Below are 22981 nucleotides of genomic sequence, written 5' to 3' on the forward strand. Positions count from 1 at the left end.
AGCCCAGACGAACGCACACGCTCCCTTTTCAGCACTCAGTGCTGAAAAGATTAGCCATCACTGTTGTAGATACTGCTGATAGAGTTCTACAGAGGAATTATTGAATCTGTCATCTGTACCTCTATAACTGTCTGGTTTGCTCTGCAACCAAACAAGACAAACACAGGCTTCAGCAGAATGCAGAAAAAACAATTGCTACCAACTTGCCTGCCATTGAGGACCTGTATACTGCACAAGTCAAAAAGAGGGCTGTGAAAATATCTCCAGACCCCTCGAATCCTGGACATAAATTGGTTCAACTTCTACCATCAAAATGGCGCCACAGGGTGTTGCACACCAAAACAACTAGACACAAGGACAGTTCCCCCCCCATGCCATCACTCAGCTAAACAACTAATTCACACAACCCTGTCAAACTATTTAGTAAGGCTGTATTACTATTCTTCTTCTCATCTTTCCTGTTACCTATCTCCTTTTCTACTTATGGCTATAAATTTGTTGCTTTTATCTTTATGATTTACATTGTTTCATTTAGTTTCCTAGTATGATTTATGTTGATTGTTTATTTAGTATCCTATGACGATCACTAAGTGTTGTATTTTATGATTTATTATGAATGTATTTTTATGATAATGGTTTGTCACTTTTAGCTTTTATGTACAGTGAGAGCTTATGCACCAAACACAAATGCCTTGTGTGTCCAATCACACTTGGCCAATAAAGAATTCTATTCTATTCTATTCTATTCTATTCTATTCTATTCTATTCACAGCTATGCATATTTACAGTGTCGCCAGCCACCTAGACTCACCTTGGGGGGGGGGGAATTCAAATTTGATAAATGAATGAATGAATGAAAATAAATAAAGAAAGAAAGAAAGAAAGAAAGAAAGAAAGAAAGAAAGAAAGAAAGAATGAATGAATGCAATGAAATGCCTAGCTTGGTGGCAGGATCTTCAAAAGATTCTAATTGATGCTTGGATGAAAGATGACTAGGAAATATTAGGCTTTAGGTTATGAAAAGTTTAAAAAAAAACTCACAGAGGGCAATCATAAATCATTTCCATATTAGCCAGAAATCAAACTTTATTGGGAAAAGACTTTTTTACAGGCATGTAACACAGAAAGAACATATAATCTTTTCCTACTCAGCCTGATAGTTGATTATGATCATACATTTGCCTTAAACCTGGGCTAGGCAGCTTCTTAGAGGTTGCCTTCAAACAGTTTATCTGACTAAGGATGCTAGTTGGTAAGACAGGACATGTGGCAATTTTTTTGACTCCAAAGCCAACATTAAAGGAAGATGTTGCTAGTCTCATAAAACTGATGGTGCAGGTTATGTTCATCCTTTACACTGATATGTATATGTATGTATTCGCTAAGTGTTGCACAAAAGATTTGTCAGCGCAGTCTCTGACATTCCCTGCTCTGAAGAATATAGAAGCTATGATGTCCTAAAAAGTAACCCCCAAACCAAGAGACTTGGGGGTTTGCTAATGATGTACTTTAATTTAAATTATTTGATAAGGAGATTATGTTGTGCGTCTTGCTAGAATTCATTTAGAGTGACTTATTTCTCCAAGCTCTTTTAAAGCAGGCATGGGGTTATTTAATTTTTATGGGCCTTCTTGATCTCAAATTAACCACTTTTAAAATGCCCAGGATTACAGGGTGAAAATTAAACACATACTTAAAACTCTTCCATTGATATAAATGGGATTTTTAAAAAGCACACATTTGGCTGCGTCCTGCTGGTTATTCTCTTTTATTTCTCTCCAAGGGGTTTCTCCCCCCTCCAGTTGAATTAATACAGCCAATGTTGTATATCGGTTGAGGGAGTAACTTATGATCCAGGAAGTTCAACTCTTCACCAACTATGAGCTTGGCTGATCAACTTTGACAATTCAATGTTTTCTCCTCCTTTTCTGCTATATGGAGAAAGTGCCACTGGCCCGCCTTGCAAAGTTGTTGTAAAGGTCATCAATATACATTTTACACCATGTTTTAAAAATTATCATTGTTACTCAAATGGACTGCTCCCAAGATAAATACAGAATTCCAGAGTAAATATTTAGAAACGTTTACAGCAATTAGATATTGCCACAACATCAGAAGCCTGATCAGTGGTTTTATGTTGTCAAACCAGTTTGCATGTTATAGTAAGTTGCATGTCAATCAGTCTGAAGTTGCAGGTGGTGCAAACTGTATAGTTGTGAAGAGCAGTAGGACTGCATTGTAACAGGTGATATTCAAAGCTTAGTTTGCCAACTCCTGTTAAAATCTTTGTATCAATATTAATCAGCAAGATAGGATGATAATTGGCATACTGAGCATGATCTTTACCTCCTTGGGGTAAAACTGTAATGTAAACCTGATTAAATGCAGCTGATAAAATTCCCTTGTCAGATATTTTTTTCATACACTTGACAAAGTTTTGGCACCAAAAGATCCATAAATGTTTTATACCACTCGATAGGGAGCCCATTTAGTCCTGGTGTTTTACCACTTGCCATTTTTAAAATTACTCGTTTAATCTCTACCTCAGATAATGGAGCAACTAAAAGTTATTTTTGTGTATCAGTTAAATATGGTAAATCAGACGAAATCAAAAAACAACTGCAGGACTTAAATGAACAGCACAGAGAGACGAAACAGCAAACCATACGGAATGAACAGAGGATAGGTGTACTGGAGGAGGGTGTGGTTGGGATGAGAGACGAAATGAAAACAATCCAAAGGGGGAATGTAGAATTTGGAAATCATATGATAAAAATGGAATTTGAAAGGATGTCTTTTTTCCTTAGGTTCCAAAACTTGCCAGAAGTTGAGAATGAAGATCTTAAGGAGATTATGACCACAATACTAGCAGAATATATTAACAGAGATAAACAACAGCTTTGGTGGGATATTGACCTGATCTATAGGAATAATTCAGCCTATGCAAGAACACACAATGTTCCAAGGGAAGTTCATATTAAATTTCTTAGAAAAACTACAAGAGATGAGGTTCTAAGAGCTCAAAGGGGAGGACCATTAAAATATAAGGGTAAAGAAATAACCATTCTTAAACAGATCCCAAAGAAAGTAAGAGATAACAGAAGGAAATATTCCTTCTTAGCAAAAAAATTATACAATAATGGGGTCTGGTTTAGGTGGTTGTTACCAGAAGGCATGTTGATTTTCTGGGAGGGCAGTAGAATTAGAATCAACACAGTTGTGGAAGCAGAGGCTTTCACTAAAAAACACAGTGCTCTCTTAGGTGAAATGGGGGATGTTACACAAGAAACAAAGGAGGGGGGGCTGAGGGTCTGCCAGTGGACAGGGGGGGGAGGATGGGACAACTAGAAGACTCAGATCACAAAAGTGATTTGAAACATTATTGCAATTGTTGTTACAATGTACCTTTATGGAAGTGACACAAAACAAAATGATTGAAACATACTGATGCTTTTGTGCTAAACTCAAAACTGCTAATACCTATGTAAATGTTGATATTTTTCTATTTTTGCTTGTAAAAGTTGTGAGACCTGGGGGGGGGCTTCTCACCCCCCCACACGATGTAGTTGTCAAAATGTTCTATAACCTTATAATCCCTTTTCCCCGTAAAACTTTTAAAATCAAATATGGTAAATCAATTTTATTTAAAAAGATCTAAGTACATCCTTTGGTTTAATATATAATTCAGAATAGAATTTATGAAAAGGGCAACTTATAGCTTTTGAAATTTTATACATTTCATCTCTTTCACCTCTAACAATTGGAATCATTGCGGTAACTTTTTATTGTTTTACCTCATTACCCAAGTTCTTACCAGGTCTTTCATCCTCCTCTCAGTATCTCGGCTGTCAGCATGTTAACATAAATTCTGTCTGCTGAGATATTAAATAGTTAATCGGGTTTCTTTTTCTGTATTTCTCTGTACAAACCTGAAGCTAGGAATCTAACCATCTGTGCCTATGGATGTTTCTCTTCATCTTTCAAGTTATTTTCTTTTATTTTTAATCTTATTTTTATATGATGCAGAGGCAATGATCCTACCTGAAATACATACTTTGTATGCTTCCCATTCAAAAATGAGGGCACTTGATGTTTCTGGATTTGAATAAAAATATTGTGAGGTTTCTACCTGCATTTGTTATACAAATTCCTCATCATTCAGTACCGAAACACTGAATCACCAATTTTTCAATACCTGAGGCAGTTTTGAAATGGACATTTCAGAGAAATTGCAGATATGTAACAAACATCAATATTGGATTCTTGAATCTGAATTATTTATTAAATTTATGTGTCACCCTTTCCCACTCTTACTGTTTGGCCTATTTTGCCGATTAATCTTGATAGAAAGTTCTTAACCTCAGTGTTAGCCCACAGAATATAGTGAGTGACATTGTTTCTTATTAAGAATGATCAAGCAGGGATTATAAATACAAGGAAACAGCAGATAACATTAGGTTTGTTGTAGATCTAATTGGCTTGAAGAAAAAATAAAGACAAATTTGTAATTTTAACATTAGATTGCTTGTACTATTAGACAACATAGGAGAGCTATGGAGTAGTTGGACACACATGTTAAGCTTTCAGCAAGCCAGTGAAAACCTGGCTCTTTCCTTGGCTTTTTGGATCAAGATCATTAAATCTCCTATCTGGTACCATGCAATAAATTTAAGTCTCCAATGGTCAATTGATTGTTTATAATTGGTATTATTGTTTAGTTTGCTTTTCATAGCTTTTCTTATTGTTTTGTTGTGTAATTCATCCAGAAACACAGCCTTTGTGTTAGGAAGCCAAATGCATGTGACTGAAGGAGAGTAGGATTTGTAGGACTGAACAAAATGATCCTGAAAAACCAGGGGTGACAAACTCAAGGCCTATGGATTGCTGAGATCTAGCCTTTGGGGCTGCCCTGCAAACAGCGAAGGACTGGCCCATGACGCCTCCGCCTGTGAAAACAGAGCTCAGGAGCCTGTTTTTGTTGGCAGGCATTCAGACCACCACAGGTGCCCCTGAAACAAGTGACATCAAGCTGGCCATGCCCACACTCTGGCCATCCCCCCCCAAAGGTCAAACACAACCCTGATGCAGCCCTCAATGAAATGGAGTTCCTCCTCCCTGTGATACAGCATGGAAACCTCTGGCATGTTTCACTATTGGCATGCTCATAGGAGCTGCTGAAAATTGGTTCCCCTCTGGTAGGGTCCTAACTTGAGATGTCATGGGGGTCTCCAAGCAAGCCGAGTCTGAAAATAATAGCAAATAATCACTTGACCTTTCAAATTAATGTAACATGTAATTTAACTTAAATAAAAATGTAAGGTGCAGTTTTGTCACCTGGTAGAACAAGTTTTGTCCAGTTGGGAAACTTAACTTTTGTAGGAAAGAAAAGACCAACCTGGTTTTGCAAGGTGAGATTCAAAAGCTTTGTGGTTCCAGCTGCTGCAGTTATAATTGCATGAGTGATGACCCTCTACACAATACAAGAGTTTCTTTTTTCCTTGAAGGCTTCCAGCTCCTTGAGTTTTCTCCTACTAGGAGGTTTAAAATGCTTTCTTTTCCTGTTTGATCTGGCTAGGTGTTTCTTTTTCCTTCTCGCATCTTAGATACCATTGATAAAATCTTGCCCTAACCATCAAAAGATGAGGCTGAGGTTCAATAATGACATTTTCACACAATACACTTAATCTGCTTTCTGAATTTCCAGCATTTGAAGAGGGATAAAGTTTCTTCAATTGTCCAAAATCAAGTTCTTTAATGGAATGGAGACTTCTGCCTCTATCTGGCTTCCATTTGCAGCTTACTTACTCCAAAGTGGAATCGCTTCTGGTTTCTTGATGAGAAATTTGAGAACCCACATTGTTTACTATACTTCTATTTGTAATTTGTTTTGGTGGCTAAATAAGAATTAGCCACCCTAGGTGCTTCATAACCAGCCCCTAATATTAGAATAGAATAAAATAAAATAGAATAGAATAACTGAGTTGGAAGGGACCTTGGAGGTCTTCTAGTCCAATCCTCTGTTCAGGTAGGAAACCCTACACCACTTCAGAAAAATTGTTGTCCAATCTCTTCTTAAAACATCCAGTGTTATAGAATTCACAACTTCTGGAGGCAAGTTGTTCCGCTGGTTAATTGTTCTAATTGTCCTAAGTTCTAGGTTGCTTCTCTCCTTGATTAGTTTCCACCCATTGCTTCTTGTCCTGGCCTCGGGTGCTTTGGAGAATAGCTTGACTCTCTCTTTTTTGTGGCAACCCCTGAGATATTGGAACAGTGCAATCATGTCACCCCTAACCCTTCTTTTCATTAAACTAGACATACCCAATTCCAGCAACTGTTTTTTATATTTTAGTTCCAGTCCCCTAATCATCTTTGTTGCTCTTCTCTGCACTCTTTCTAGAGTCTCCACATCTTTTCTACACCGTGGTGACCAAAACAGAATGCAGTATTCCAAGTGTGGCCTTACCAAGGCATTATAAAGTGGTATTAACACTTCACGTGATCTTGATTCTATCCCTCTGTTTATACAGCCTAGAACTGTGTTGGCTTTTTTGGCAGCTGCTGCACACTGTTGGCTCATATTTAAATGGTTGTCCACTAGGACTCCAAGATCCCTCTCACAGTTACTACTATTGAGCACGGTACCACCTATACTGTACCTGTGCATTTCGTTTTTCTTGCCTAAATGTAGAACCTTACTCTTTTCACCATTTGAATGATAGTGCCCAATGTTCAAGTTTGCCAAGATCCTTCTGTATCTTAAGTCTGTGTTCTGGAGTGTTGGCTATTCCTGCCAATTTGATGAGTTCCCCATTTATTCCCTCATCCAAATCATTGATGAAGATGTTGAAGAGTACTGGGCCTAAAACAGAGCCTTGGGGTACTCCACTGCATACTTCCCTCCATGTAGATGCAGTTCCATTGAGGACTACATGTTGAGTGCGGTTAGTTAGACAGTTATGAATCCATCTGGTGGTGATGCTGTCCAAACCACATTCTTCTACTTTATCTAGTAGTAGGTTATGGTCTACCTTATCAAATGCCTTACTGAAGTCCAAGTAAACTATATTTAAATGATTGTCCACTAGGACTCCCAAGATCCCTCTCAGTTACTACTATTGAGTGAGGTACCACAATACTGTACCTGTGCATTTGATTTTTCTTGCCTAAATGTAGAACCTTATTTTTTTCATCATTGAATTTCATTTGACAGTGCCCAATGTTCAAGTTTGTCAAAATCCTTCTGTAACTTAAGCCTGTCTTCTGGAGTGCTGGCTATTGCAGACAGCTTGGTGTCATCAACAAATTTAATGAGTTCCCCATTTATCCCCTCATCCAAATCATTGATGAAGATGTTGAAGAGTACTGGGCCTAAGGACTTTAAAAAAAAATGAATATGCCCTTTACAAATAATAAACCAATAGTTACTATTTATATATGGTTGTTATAACATTATATTAGAAAGATAAATGAAAGACAAATGGGTCACTGAATGTCCAATTATAGAAAGACATATAAATGACCCCACAAAAGGTGCCAGTTTTTGAACTATCACGTCAGCAAAAGACAATTCTGAATAGGATTCACACCTCACATGGTATGTGCCGGGACACTCTGTATTAATGGGGCATAGTATCCTCCCCTCAGTCTGACTGCAGGGTCCCATGTCAAACTGTAGATCTGTGATCTGAGGGCAAATACTGAGAGCATATACTGATTTTTTAAATCTAAACAAGACTGCACTTTAATGGATAGATGGCCTAAACATTGATATTTGATCATATATCTTTTGACATTTATATTTTCTTGGGTTCTACTAATCTAGTTGAAACATTAATTTACATTGCTGATCCGTGTATGATATGCCATACACTAAATAAATAAATTTGACATTTATTTAAGGGTGAAATGTGCCCAGTTCTAAAACCACTGTGACATCTTTTTTTAGTTCTAATATTACAACTTATTATTATTATTATTATTAGCACTTATATACCGCCCCCTCTCCCGAAAGGGACTCGGGGCGGTGTACAGTCCGTATTAAAAAACACCAAATAAAATACATGTATGCATAGGAGGAGGATAAAATAGACCAAAACTGTACAGCTAATAAATAAACAATATAAAATTTAAAATATCATACAATTTATACACTATCCCTCTAAAAGCCAGTAAAAAGTATATGCCAGGGGGGGGTAGACGTTGTAAATTATGCCAAACCAGCCAGTCGGAACAGGTGTGTGATGATTGGTTGAACTGAATGATTGGTTATGCCATCAAGTTGTTTTCAACTCCAAGCAACCAGAGTAATGGATTTTCTCCATCTATCCCTAATCTGAGATAATCCCTAAACTAAGAGAAATGATACAATCCCTAATCTGTTCTTTCAAGTCCTCCAATAGTGTGCTTATTACCACTATCATAATCTGTCCACTTTGCTGATGATTGTCCTCCTCTTTCCTTCCAACTTTCTCAAGCATCAATGCCTCTTCCAGGCAGTTGGGTCTTCGCATAATGTATCCAAAGTAGGATAATTAATTAAATTAATTAAATTAATTCAACAAAATTATTTTGTATCTTTCTACGATGTTGATTGCTTCAGATGGAGGTGTGATACTCAAAACATAATAATTTGTATGATGTGGGCTGGTTCTTTGGACAGAAGACTGCACATATTTTGTTTTGAATGGTTCATTGGTTTTTTAGCTTTTTTTCCTTTGGATTTGGAAACGAATGAAAGTCTACAGAAAAGTGTAAGAGAGTGTGTTTGTGTGTGTGTGTGTGTGTGTGTGTGTAAGAAATCAGTTTTCCCCAATCCTGAATATCTGTCTCTCTGTTTCTCTCTGTCTCTGTCTCTCTATCTCCCTCTCTTTATGTGTGTGTGTGTGTGTGTGTGTGTGTGCGTGTAGATAGAGATAGATAGATGATAGATAGATAGACAGAGAGAAACAGACAGAGAGAGACAGAAAGAGTGAGAGCGAGAGTGAGAGACTGAGAGAGAGAAAGAAAGAGAGAGACACACACACAGAGACAGTCAGACACAGAGAGAGATTCAGGATTGGGGGAAACTAATTTCTTATATCAATCCTTGGAAGATATGAAAATGATACAAGGTTAACTGAGCTTGGTGTGGCCTGAGTAATGGAGGAGTCAGTATCTAAGTGTCCCTGAGCTAAACAATACAATCTTATTGTAAACAAATGTTCCCTTGGTTAAGCCAAAGGTCTTATCAGCAGACAAACAGCAAGCTGGTGAATCTGGTTGTAGATTTCAAAGAATTAGCACTAGCTGATATGGAGGAGGATATTCATCATGACAACTAATTTGTCCCACTCTGTCCTATAATTTCCTTCCTGAATTTTTCAAAGGGAAAAGTCTTACCAAAGTCATAAGCAGCACCTGTGCCAACCTGCTGAGGCTTGAAATCTGGATTTTAGTCCATGTAAGATTAGGTGGAGGCCAATCTCCTACATTGACATCACTTTACCTATTCAATAATAATATAAGGAGAGGAAGATCACTTTCACCCTCCACAGTTTCAAGGAAACTTGTGCTTCCCCTCTATTCCTCAGTTGATACATGTCTGACCATTGGTCTGAAAGGGAAAACATTCTTTATGATCAATACAAGGGACAGCCAATCAGAGTGGTGCACAGTGTGGTCCTGAAAGAGTGGTGGGGAGCTGCTTTGTGATGAACACAAGGAGCAATCTGTGCATACTGTATAATGCAAATCAAAGGCAGTTTATTTTAGTGGTTAAGACACCAGGCTAGAAATCATGAGTTCTAGTCCCTTGGACTATGGACCTTGTACAAGAAAGCCGGCTGGGTTTCTTTGGGCCAATCACTCTCTCCCAGTCCAATTTGCAGATGGTTGTTGTGGGGAAAATATTGAGGAGATGGAAGGACTATTAGGTACGTTCACAGTCTTCAGTTATTTATAAAAATAATAAAGGCAAGATAAAAATAATCTAAAGTAAAAAAAAATCTATTTCCACTCTATTAGACACGGATTCTCTTTTAATTTGATTTGGTTTTTTTTGAAGGAGGCTGTATGCATCTCCAATATGTTGGAGTATGCTTCCGCAGTGGCTCTACTAATTATGCCTCTCTCTTTGCCTTTAGATGTATCCTAAAAGCGATCATTAATATTACATTATTGAAAAGAGCCACTTTAGTAAGTAAACTTCAGTTTCTAGTGCAGGTAAGTGAGGAATGGTGGGAGGCATCGTTCAGCAATCTCTCCCGAATGGCAAGACCTTCAGTCCTTCAACCCCAGAAATAGGTTCAGTCCATATTTTCACTGTCTTGATAAAAACATTTTCCCCTATAAGAACATCTCCACATTCTTAATTTGTTTCCAACTTGCAAAATTCCTCGGGAATGGGTAAAATGGAATTATGTGCACAGCATTTTTGTAGCAACTCAGCTGTGCTGTTTCCTTTCAAAGAAAATCCACAACATTGGTTACCATTCATCTGAACAGCAATGGATTAGCTATTTGAGCAACCCAAGAAAAGAGGGAAATATGGCTGAATTCGGTTCATCTGGACTACAACAGTATTCATTTTTTGAGGTATGTGCAAGAGCATTGCTAGTGACCTTATTAATAGACTGCTAGTCTGGTCAGCAAGGGGATGCGGTGGCTCAGTGGTTAAGATGCTGAGCTTTTCGATCAGAAAGGTCAGCAGTTTGGCGGTTCGAATCCCTAGCGCTGCGTAACAGAGTGAGCTCCCGTTCCTTGTCCCAGCTTCTGCCAATCTAGCAGTTCAAAAGCATGTAAAAAATGAAAGTAGAAAAATAGAGACCACTTTGGTGGGAAGGTAACAGTGTTCCGTGCGCCTTCGGTGTTTAGTTATGCTGGCCACATGACCACAGAGACGTCTTTGGACAGCACTGGCTCTTCGGCTTCTAAACGGAGATGAGCACCGCCCCCTAGAATCAGGAATGACTAGCACATGTGTGTGAGTGGAACATTTACCTTTACCTCCAGCAAAATTAAGTAAACTGATAAAAAAAATTATCCAGAATCTACAGCTGTCATCTCTGAAAGAGTATACTTGTTGTTTCCCTGCATCAGTCATTTCTCTGGCTGTTTTGTGTCTCTTCTGGCTGCGAATAAATCTGCTCAATTTCTAATTCAGTTAAAGAGATAAGGCAGAATTAGAATAACTGAGCCCTGTTACCTTAAACAAGAGAGAACGTATTTGTGGGTGGAACTCAGAAAAAGATTTGTAACCCTGTAGACTAAAGGATCAATGATGGCAGAGCAGGGTTCCGTTAAATATATACTTAGACTGATTTGTATGTAACTGTAGTACATCAGGTGATTTTCATAGGATTTCTATGCTTCAGCTGGCAGCAAGTACTCTTCGTGTGGTTAATTTCAATGTTTACTAGACAGTAGAATTTACATGAATCATCTGGTACCAGGTACTCGACTGAAGGGTATATAATTAGGTAATTGTAAGAGTTTCTTGTAAATATAACACAGCCTTATTTCTATAACTTTGTTAGAAATAGTTCCTCTGAGTTAGACAATGGGAAACCTTACCAGGAATGATGACAAAATATAGCTTTGCAACTAAGCAAAGTAATCATTAATTGCCTTAACCAAAATGAACATGCATTGGAAATGTGTTCCTTTTACAAAGTGTAAAGTCTAGTATTGAATAATGGCAAGCTTTGCCATAGGTGGAAATCCCCCTCTCCCCCCCCCCCCCGTATTATGAAACTGCTTATCGGGAGTCATCTCATACTGTTAGCTGGGATATAGTGGAAGGTTTGAAAGATGTGTCCTCAAGTGGAGCTCCATGCAACTGAAAGGGACACTAAATCCATAAGATCTATCTGAACTTTCGGATTAGATTCTATTCCTTTTGTTTTGTGGCCAGGCAAAACTTGTTTGCCTACAATTCTGAATTATTTCAAGACTTTGTTTTTTTGCTCATCAGACTTCGTCTCTCCATAACATTGTACAAATAATTTTTTTGTAAGCCTGCCTGCTTTGTGAGGCGCTATCTTATACTAGGTCAGGTACCCTGATTTACATTTATAGTAGATCAGACCCGTTCACTTACTCCCGGGTTCTATTGTAAGAGAAGCCTTTTCCAAAAGCAGTGGGGAATCTGTAGGCATCCATGTGTCAGTGAACTTCATGGATTGCAACTCATGCTGTGAATGGAATGATCCATTTGGAAGGCTTGTGCAACATGTAATAACCCAAGTAATGATGGATACCCCAGATTAGCCATTTTCTGAAATTTGTTTATCCAGTGAGTTCAAGGAAGAAGGCAAGCTGAAGGAATGCCGTCTTCAGGGACTTCACTGTCCCTCTTTAACAAAAGAAGCTGCCTCCCAACCAATAAGGACTCCCCCCCCCCACTTTAAGCCTTGCTAAGTTTTAAAAAAGCACTGGCTATTCTTGAATCTGCTGAGCAGACAGAAACATCCTTCTGGTCCATAGTACACCTGCAGATTCTGTTTCAGCTGACACATGAAAGCATGTGGAGAAAAGAAGTGGAGAGAAGAAAAGGAGAGCAAATCTATCTTTCTTATATCTCCTTGGTGAGCCCTATTCTGACTGACAACTATTGAGGTGGTACTTCAATGTTATTCAATAGGAGAGGCCAGGGATTAAACCTGGGACTATTTGCTGGCAAAGCAGACATTATATTCATTTCCCATATACAGTACATTGTTTTCCGACATCTTGCTTTCTGTCCTGTTCTCTGAGCCATCCCTTTCTCCTTCCCCACCTGCAGTTGATTGATATGCTTGTCATCAAACAAGCCATGGTACAGCATACTTTTTGGACTGTTGAACAGTGACAAGAGGAAATGAATGAATGCATGTCCTGCTTCACAAACGCTTTGTTACATCCAAATTTGAATACCTATTTTCCCCCAATACTATTTCCCCCTGAATCAGGCATTTCTGAAGGATGCTCATGTGTAACATTCATATTTCGATGTATTTTAATAAGAAATGGGAATTCTATTTCCATGAGAAGATGGAAAAAGCAGACGTTGCTTTTTCCCACACATCTCTCTCCTTTGCTCTAAAGCTTCCTGCTGGCCCCTACCCCTTGATGTAAAAAGCCTCAATAAGAGAAGTTTCTCCATGACATCTTTCCTTAGATTTTAATTGAAGGGTGAGATGTCAGGAGGCTTCAGACTGCTATGATGAAGAAGGATATTTGTGTCTACCCTTCAGTCTCCTCATAAGTAAGATAAGCGAAGGAACCTCACTCTGAGGAATTTTATTGAAATGCTCTCTTTGGAGAAAAGAAAGGCAAGCAATTTGCTATGAGAATTGGTAGGTAACAAAATCAGCTTCAGCCATAGGGGAAATGTTTTAGAGGAAGAACCTGCTTCAAAGACAAAAATTATTCTGCTGTTGCTTGGTGAAGAGGCAAAGTTTCTTGATGAAAAGCCAACCGCCATGTTCCAGATAGAAGCCACAATATTTCCCTGAGGCAAGTGACTCATTTGAACCAAGAAAGGCCCAAACTCTTCCAATCTCAATGAGACTGTCTTTATTTGCCATTGGTAAATAAGTAAAATAAAAACCAATCCAAAAATAAAATAAAATAGCCGTCCCCATCCAAAGAAGCCCCAAATCAGATCCATGCACCATCAACCACAGGAGAGAGAAAAAGTGAAAAGAAGAAAAAGAAAGAAAAAGAAAGAAAAAGAAAAGAAAGAAAGAAAAAAGATAGATGAAATTCATTTCATTTATTATATAGAAATAACGGCATTATGGAGTTTTCTCATGCCACCGAGTTTTTCTAGACCAAAATTTGGTGGCAGTAACCCCCCCCCCCAACCTCCCTAAGATAACAAGAGAAAATGAACAAAATGACCACCAAGCTTGTTCAGGTCTCTTCGATCACAGTCTTATAATTCCCCCGAAGTCTTGATAACATGGAAGAGAGTCACATTGTAGATGACCTGGTGGCCATTGTTCCAGGTGTAGAGAACCCTCTCCCGTGGATTGTAGTCCAACATGGATATGTGGGAATATTGATTGTGGAATGGAATATCTGTGTACTCATAGGTAGAAGTGTTTGTGTAGTAGGCAAAATAGATTTTTGCCCCAGCCAGGTGTGAATTTGTCACATAGAGGGTCCCGCAAATCATGAAGGATTCTCCTGCGCTCCGCTTGGGGTAGCCAGTGTCCCAGCTGCGTAGTATCTCCAGTGTCATGGGGTCCATCCTGCTCACCACAATGTTGCCAGCATTTTGGTTGGTGGTGTAAACTGCCCAGAGTCCATTCTCGTCCACCATGAAGTCGATGTCAGAGAAACCACCCCAGGAATATGGGAATGTGTTGTTGTAGCCGGCCGTGTTGAGGCTGCGTTGTACAACAATGCTCCGTGAACGGAAATGGTACTTCACCACAATGTTGCTCTGATACTTGTTGTAGTAGAGGGATCCGTTGAAAACCACGTGGCCAGTGCCTGCCCAAGGGTGAGGCAGCAAGTGCTGGACAAAATTTTGCCCTGTGATGAAGTCATTCAGGGTACGATACTCAAGGACACGGCGGCCTTTGTAATAGCCATCCATATACCACACCTGAGGAAAAACACAATGGATTTAATGAGACAACACTTTTAATTTCCCGGTGGCCTCAGTGGAGAGAAAAAAAGCAGAGCAAGACAAAGATATTTTTAGGCCCAAACTAAAAATCAAAATGGCAACTTTCCAATAGTAAAAGTGCCCTAAAGCATGGATTTTTCACCAGCCCCCCCCTTTTTTTTTTGGCCGGGGGGGGGGGGGGAGGGGAAGGTTTCACTATAAGCAAATAACATGATCTGCCCTCGCAAAACATGCTCAGCTGGAAAGTGGTTGGATTCTTTGTGATTTGTGTGTTGTGCAAAGATACCAATAGAGTTACAATTCTATAGATACTAACTTGGGTCTATTGAATTCAAGGTGGCTGATTTTTGAGTCAGTCTCAAAAATAGGATTGCACCCTAAACCTGAAATTTTGATCCTCTTGGGTTCAAGTTCCAAGGGCTACCTAGTTACCTCTGAAGATGCAGATGACCATTACAGCTAATGACCTACTGCCATCACGTGGTTGTCCAAGGTTTTGCAGCTCAAGAGGGTCATATATTGCCTCTGGGATGATCATCCCTGCTTTGAAATATAAAGAGAACTCTCCTGATTGAAACATTCTGGTCTCTTAAGCTTTACAGCAGCTGCTTCAATACCAGCCCACAGGGTCATATATCCTAATCAGACCCAGCTTGGCCACTGGAATTTGGCAAGCAGCTGACCAGTTGATAATGAGCTCAGTCAGTGTTCCTGACCGGAATGCTGCTTTCAGAAGGAAGCCGTTACTATACTGGAAATATAGGTTTTGAGGGGGGAGAGGATATGAAAGGGATTCCTCTTGTGTAAAAATCTACATTAATGCAGGGTTTCTCTGCACTGGAAAATGTTACTATTATTTTGAGCCTTGATTAGTTTTGTTATTTTGACCCCTTGTTTATTTAGGGTAGGAATGTAAGCTACTCAGAGTCAATTAATGATTAGAGCAGGATGTAAGCCTAGCAAAATGAATGAACGAATATTTATGATTGATACGACGTATATCTAAAAAAGGGGGGGGGTTGCTATAAAGCTATTCAAGATTATTTATCAAATATTAATTAGGCTTTAACCACCCAGAAAGCCCTGAAGAGTTTTTTGTTTCATATGGATTTTTTGGGGAATCAAGAATATTCTCCTATTGCAATCCCACATGTGCCCCCCCTCATGTTCATATTTACACGCATGCATTCAAACACACACACACACACTTCCTTTCCTGATACATTAAGAGATCAACTCATTTTTTTCTAAGAGAAGGACACAATGCAAATCATTTCATACTATTTACTGTAAGTGGTTGAAATCAAGGCAGTGGACATTTGCTCAAAGGAGGGAGAGACTTGAATTGAACAATGGATAGAAATAGTATCATAAAAGAACATTTCTCAGTACCATGATGGAATGAGTAATCATTGGTATGAACGTTTCTTACGATGGTACGTTTTCTCAAATTTCAAATTCTCTTAAGGTGTGTGCTGAGATTTGAATTCCAAGGCAAAAAAGTGCTTTGACAGCTCCTTCAAAGAGATGCGCCTTTACTTGGGCTTGTTCCATTGTGTGACCCCAGGAAAAGATGGATTTGATTTAAGGAATTACACTGTAGGCTACATGCCCGGTCATGTTTGCTCTGTCACCTTTCTTTTCCTAATCTGGATTACTGCTCAAAGGAATCCTGTGGCTCTGATGCCAAAATCATCCTGATTCATTCCACCTGAAAACAAAACACTTTGACACCAAAACATTGCACCCCTGTGCCCTCATTACCCCTATGGACATGGCAAGATTTCCAGTAGCGTAGCCATCCAATTCCTGGTCTCAAGGAAATGCTGTGAACACTTTAGTGGTATGTCCTCTAGAGCTATGGGGCAGGGGTTTTCTCAGGGGCAGGAGCAATGGTGGGATTCCACCAGTTTGCACCACTTTGGGAGAACTGGTTGTTAACTTTCTGAGGAGTTTGTTGAACTGGCTGTTGGAGGAATCATTAGGGCAGAGAACTGGTTGTTAAATTATTTGAATCCCACCACTGGGCGGGAGTTCCCTCCACAACCCATCTCCTGAAATTTTCTCCCTTCTTCTTGAAGCCAAGGCATCATAGCATCTCTCTATATACTTTAGGTGGGACTAGAGGACAGCTTTGCCAACAGAGAAGTTAATGGGTTTTCTTTGAAACCCAAAGAAAAGCAGCAAAGAATTCACAGTTTCTGCTGGTCAAGCTTAGCTGGAGTAGCAACGAGGACACTTGAGCATTGCAAAACTGCTGCAGAGGGCAAGAAAGACGAGGGAAGCCTGGGGCTGTACTGAAGGGTTCAAAGTTACGAGCACATTGTTTTTAGCTCTAATAGCTGCGTTGGATGTTTTAAATCTTGACTCTTCTTATTGCCTGTAGGATTCCTTGAGAATGTGCAGCTGTGCAAGAAGTATCCTTCGGCAGCACTAAAATCACAATCATTGTGGTGATGACATTCATCCTCACCACCACCATCATTGCCAGGATGAAAAGGCCAAAAATGTTAATATCCACCTTCCACAGAGTCAGAATGTCTGTCTTCCTCAACCTCTCTAACATGGTGCCCTGTGGTTTATTTGAGCTATGACACCCTTTATTAACCTGACTAACAGCCAGGGTTGACGGCTGAAGAGGTTTAAAAGTATTGTTAAGGTTGCCAAGGTACTTTCGTGGTTTGCCAATATTGTTTGTGGTGCAAGCACAATCTAGAAGACAAGGAGGAGTGAATCTGAAACTTTCTGACCTTCCCACCCCCAATGCTGCAGAATCTATCTTGTTTATTTATTGTGCTGCTTGGTGTAAGAATGTGGTGTTCATTTCCCTGTGTTAGCAGAAGGAAGTATTTTTTTAAAAAGAAATATTCCTGCTGATACGATTTCTAGTTCCTCAGTTCTACATCTCTTCCAAATGTTGGGGTTCAGTTCATCCGTCTATTTTTCTTTATGTCTCTTATATCTTACATTTCTAATGAGCTGAGTAGAAGGGGCTCTGTCACTAATTTTCTAATGTCAGGGGATTCTTTTTGGAATTCTTGAGCAAACAGATCGTGTGCTTTGGATTATAATAACAAGAGCAAAAACAGAAAAACAAAAAACCAATTATAGAAAGAAAAATGTATTTCCAGCCCATATGGCTCTCTGTTATGAGGGAAAGACATTCACGGTGAGCTCCCAGTACTTTGTAAGGATGAGTCAAACATGGCAACAATTTTTGTTTTATAGGGTGTCCATACAAAAAAGAACGAATTTTAGCGTGAATAAGAAGTGGTGGTTTAGCTGGCATTCAACCTCTGGGTCCAGGTATGAAAATCTTGTTTGGGAAGATGAGCTTATTTAATCACCTGCAAATTAGAAATAAATCCTGCCTACATCTGTGCAGCTATGGGCCACACTGAAGACCTGCAGATTTCCTGCTGCTGTTGGAGTCCTTGACAGCACTCTCAAACAGCCATCAATCTTTCCTCCTCATTCTGTGCTTAGAATTTTGTGTTCACAATATGATCCATGAACTCGTATTGTTTACGGTGCTACTTTCCCTTTGCTAGCTATCTGGCTGCAGTCCTGCAAGAGGAAAAAACAAGAAGAAATGCATTTGGCACAACCCATAATGAGATTGAATGAATGGCAACTTCTCCATTCATTCTAGAGCTTGCCATAGTTGGGCCTGGCACAAGGCCTGGGGAGTCGGGATCCTCCGACTATATCAGGAAAGCTCGGTCTGGATAAAGCTGCCCTGTATGGCTCCACATGGCAACATCTCACTTAAAGAGTGATGGCAGGACAATGATTGGCAGGTGGGGGTCATCTTGATAAATGGGAATCTTTAAGAACCTCTCAAGGAAATGAGCCAGCTATTCATAAATCATTGATTGTAATTTAATGATGGCAAGCAGAAGGTCTGAAAGGATTGTAGCTCTCACCCTTACATATTTGCTGACTGGGAAAGATAGGCATATGATTATTTTGGTGTAGAGGATGCTGCCAGATGCAAAGGGAAAATAAATAGGGGCTGGGAGGAAGAGGCCTTCAGCAGTTGTGTAGAAGAGATCATTTGGAGGCATGTAGTTAATTTCCCAGGTATAATAATAATAATAATAATAATAATAATAATAATAATAATAATAATAATAATAATAATAATAATAATAGCAGCCAGTACTCCCAGATTCAGGTGCATAGGATCTAATAACGTTTGAAATGAGCACAAAAAGAACAACAATCCCACAGGCAACATATTAAAAGTTCAGCAAAGACACTGGGGCAGTTCTAATTGTCTAGGATGCTAGAAGATGGGGATAAAGAGCAGTAGACATGCAGAGGGATCGAAAGTAAAATGGGCTTCTGCTGCTGCTGCTGCGAATAATGTCTGGTCGTAGAATGGGACCACACCATGTATAAAAAGCTGGAAAGTGGTTGAGTTCACTAGACCACTGTAGAACAAACAGTGCAAAACAGAGCAGAAATTTTATTATGGTCACCGACCAGACTTAACACTTGATGTTAATGCTTGACTTACTGCATTAGTCACAGTAGCCAAGTTAATGCACAGCACCAAGCCATAGCATATATTTTAGAAAAGCAAGGTTCAAACATTACACTTGCCCAAACCAGACAATCCACTTTACTGTTTAGTACCATGTGGAAACCCAACCAGTAACATCATACTGGTTGTGATGACCACGATCAGGCCATTTTTCAGAGAAAACTCCTCTAAAGGTAACTTTTATTATAAAGAAATAAACGCGGTGTATATACGAGTTCAGGGAAGTGCAATGGGGACACAAAGGTGACATCTTACAAAGGCTGCAATTTATTCCTTGAAAAGGTGTCATAGTGGCATTTGCATTGTATATGGGTCATTTTTTTTGGCATCATGATGGTTTGCTGTGATTGACCCTGAGAATAAAGCGATCCATGACAAGCACCAATATCTCCAGGTCAAATATCACATTGGCCAAATCAGATACAGGAATCGCAACAAGATTAATTTGAATATAGTTTTTTTTCTTAAATTAACTTTTACTGTATGCAAATTATTTGCAACTTGGTCTCATTTTGTTCTATTTTTGGACAGTATGCCCTGTGACACTGCAAAACATTTCTTGCTACCTCTAATCTGTCTCCCTGTTGGGTCACTTTAACTGGTCTGTTCACTTGATGACTTCATACTTTGTCACTACCTGGGAAAAGGTTCCACAATACTCTCACTCTCCCCTTGATGCATTCAAGAATATATGGAACTACTTGAAGGCCCACATTCAACTTTTGTTTTATTATTTTATTTTATTAAACGTATGTCATGATTTTTAAAAAACATTCAAGGCAGATCATGCTGTATCCTTATGATCCAACCAGGCTTGATGTCTTACTGAGCAGATCAAGGATCCTTCTTTTTTTTAAAAAAAAAAATCATATGTTGTTTAGTTTGATGAAACAGAACGTACTTGAGACATTATTTCAAAGCCAGGGAAAACTTTATGGGCATTCTTAAGGAGAAATTGTTGGGTGGTGGCCACAGATGCTAGATGAATGCCTTATCTTTCTTGTTGAATCATGTATTCAGCAGTTTGCAATATTTAATTTAACAGAGTTGGAAGGGACCTTGGAGTTCTTCTAGTCCAACCTCCTGCTTAGGCAGGAAAACCCATACCACTTCAGACAAATGGTTATCTAATCTCTTCTTAAAAACTTCCAGTGTTGTAGCATTCACAACTTCTGGAGGCACGTTGTTCAACTGATTACTTGTTCTAAGTGTCAGGAAATTTCTTCTTAGTTAATATTCATGACTTCTCATGCTTCAATTAAATCTTCTCTGATCGTCTCTAATTCTTTTAAAAGTATTGCTACTGGTACCGCTAAGGGCATAAACATTTTTCCTCTGGAGGCAATTGGTGACCACAAGATATAAAGCCATTTGCACCCAGTTTTAATTTGATGCCCTATGAATAAGGGCAACCTCTGATTTAAAGAAGCTGAAGTGCAATCAGCAAAAACAATTTGCCCAGAGTAATTTCTTAGGGGATTTCCAATAGTTTAGGCTAATGCCCATAATCCTAAAGCATGATAGAACATTTGCATCGCTTAACCTTTTTCTTGCCTGCCAAGTTTATTTTCACTTCTTGTTCCTTTTTCTCTGCTCTCTGTTTCCAATTTTTCTTTCGGATGGTGCTAAGGCAGGAAATAAATCCTAGTGAGATGACAAGTAACCTGATCGTCAGGGTTGCAGAGGAAAATGGGAGATGGAAAAAAGGGCAACTTGGCATGTAAAATGGAGAGACATTTGTTCCATCTCGGTTGCTGTAGGTCCTCGGGACACCGTTGGCTCTTTCCTCAGCCCTGAGCAATTGCCAAAACTATACATTTTGCTGTTGATTGCAAAGTTTGTGAAATAGAGAAGCCAAGGTTAAGACATTTTGCTGTAGGTTTCTCTGTCTGTAGCCTGATCCTGGGACACAAAGGGAATAGTGCCCACATCTCCAGTGATCTGTTTCCCTTTCATTCCTCTTTAAAACATTAAGCTGCCTTCATCTCCCCGCTTCAGTCTGGTTCTGCACAGCATCTAATCTGTAGCTTTTCTCTGGTGAAAGCTCAAGTGAGGAGGTCTTTTGAAGTTTAAAAATCTCTTTCCCCGTGTTCTCTCCAAAGAAAGGGAGAGGGGAAACCTGCAACATATCTCAAAGGAGATTTAAGTGCTTTCTGAGGCCCCAGAGGGAAATGTCAGCTAGAAAAAAAGATAATTGCAAACATTTGCTTGATCACTGTATAGGTCCTGTAGGATGGAAACTGAGTGAAGATGCAAATAAACATTATTCCCCAATTGGCCTCCAAGAGATAAAACTTTGAAAGGAGAGGAAGCTGATGCCCAGTCTTCAATGTTTATGTATTTTAGCTCTTAAAATCCTACCCCACTCGCAGGGGAATCTCCCTTCTTTTTATCCTCAAAATAACAATCCACTGAGATGGAATGAGCTTACAGAATGACTAGTTCAAAGTCATCCAGATGTATTTCCATGGCAGACTGGAATCTTCTATGGCTTGAATCTGGATCTTCCCAACTCTAGTCCAACATTTTAATTACCACCACATTTTACCTCCGTCTTAAACCATGGCTAATGTTTCATATAAACCAAGAACATTTGCTACAACCACCCCCATCAGTGTGTGTGTGTGTGTGTGTGTGTGTGTGTGTGTAAGCATGTGTGTACACACAAAGATATGGCATCATTCTGATGAAAATAGGAGGCATCTTCATAGATTTGCATAGCCAGCTCTGGAAACAGAATGTAATGGTTATTATACTAAGACCTGATCAATGCTTTCAGAAAGTTCAATACAATGCAATATTATATGAGCATAAAAATGGGTTTCATATATACCCCAGCATATACATATTCTTCAGGGCAAGCTAGGATTTCTCATATAGATTAACTGACAGGTCAAGCTATTGTTACCTGCATGCCACCAACTAGGAAATAGATGCAGTGTTCTGAGAGCCAAGGGAAAGGGCTAAAATGTCATGGATGGATGGAGTCAATGAGATTCTCAAAAAGAATAAAAGGTAATGAATGAGTCAATGCATGGGCTTGGCATGGAAAGTCAGCAAGGGAAAAAAGTATGGTGAGATACAGTCAATGGGGTGGTATGAATAGGTTTTGCCTCTGCTGCTTCTTCCTGTTCTTATCTCATGCCTTAAACATTTTTGGCGTAACATTTTTTGTTCCTTTCATGTACTTTGCACAACACTACTTATCCTTCTAAAAGGAATAATATGATTGTTTGAATGTAATTCAGCCTTCTTTGGATTGTGGCAATCTAAAATACAGGTGACAGAAATGTATGCTAATTCTTTTCATAAACAACTAGCAAACTGTAATTAATGCATTGCATATAAACAACTTTCAGGCAGAAAGTTAGACTTGAATCTGTATCCAACACATGGGGGCTGGTCTTTACTTATTTAAAACTTTCCTATGTTTTGCCTACTCACAATGAAGTTATTCTCCAGGGGACGTACACAAATACATTCAAATCACTACCTAAAAACATAAATTAAAAATGCAAACCAACGGCGGCGGCAGCTAATAATGCAAACAGCTACAATTTCTAAGCAGCAAAAAGTAAAGCAACCGAAGTAAAGTGAATTAACTCTGCAGAGTTGATAAAATATTAAAGTATACTGTTAAAAGGCCTAGGAAGATCAAAATGTTTTTGCACAATGCCAAAATTAGAGTTGAGTTGTTCCTTGTGATGGAGGGCATTCCAGAATTGGGGAAAACTACTTGAAAAGCTCAATCCCAAACAGCAACCCACTATATTTTACATCATTACTACGGTACTAGGACTTGAACTACACACCTTTTCACAAATAAGCAGTATAAA

The 22981-nt window shown here is 39.1% G+C and overlaps 1 protein-coding gene across 2 annotated transcripts in view; it reads right to left on the reverse strand.

The window, feature by feature from the left end:
- Positions 1-13457: 13457 nt before the first annotated feature.
- The window catches only part of OLFM2 (olfactomedin 2), a 207034-nt gene continuing 197510 nt past the window's right edge, over positions 13458-22981 (reverse strand). The window contains exon 6 of one of the 2 annotated variants that reach the window (XM_081939019.1): positions 13458-14572. In XM_081939019.1, the coding sequence (XP_081795145.1) occupies positions 13895-14572 (678 nt within the window). In that variant the 3' untranslated portion in view covers positions 13458-13894. The remainder of the gene's footprint in view (positions 14573-22981) is intronic. The other variant, XM_081939020.1, reaches the window with a different exon arrangement.

This window comes from Natrix helvetica (assembly GCF_964273705.1).
Source record: "Natrix helvetica genome assembly, chromosome: 1".
NCBI lineage: Eukaryota > Metazoa > Chordata > Lepidosauria > Squamata > Natricidae > Natrix > Natrix helvetica.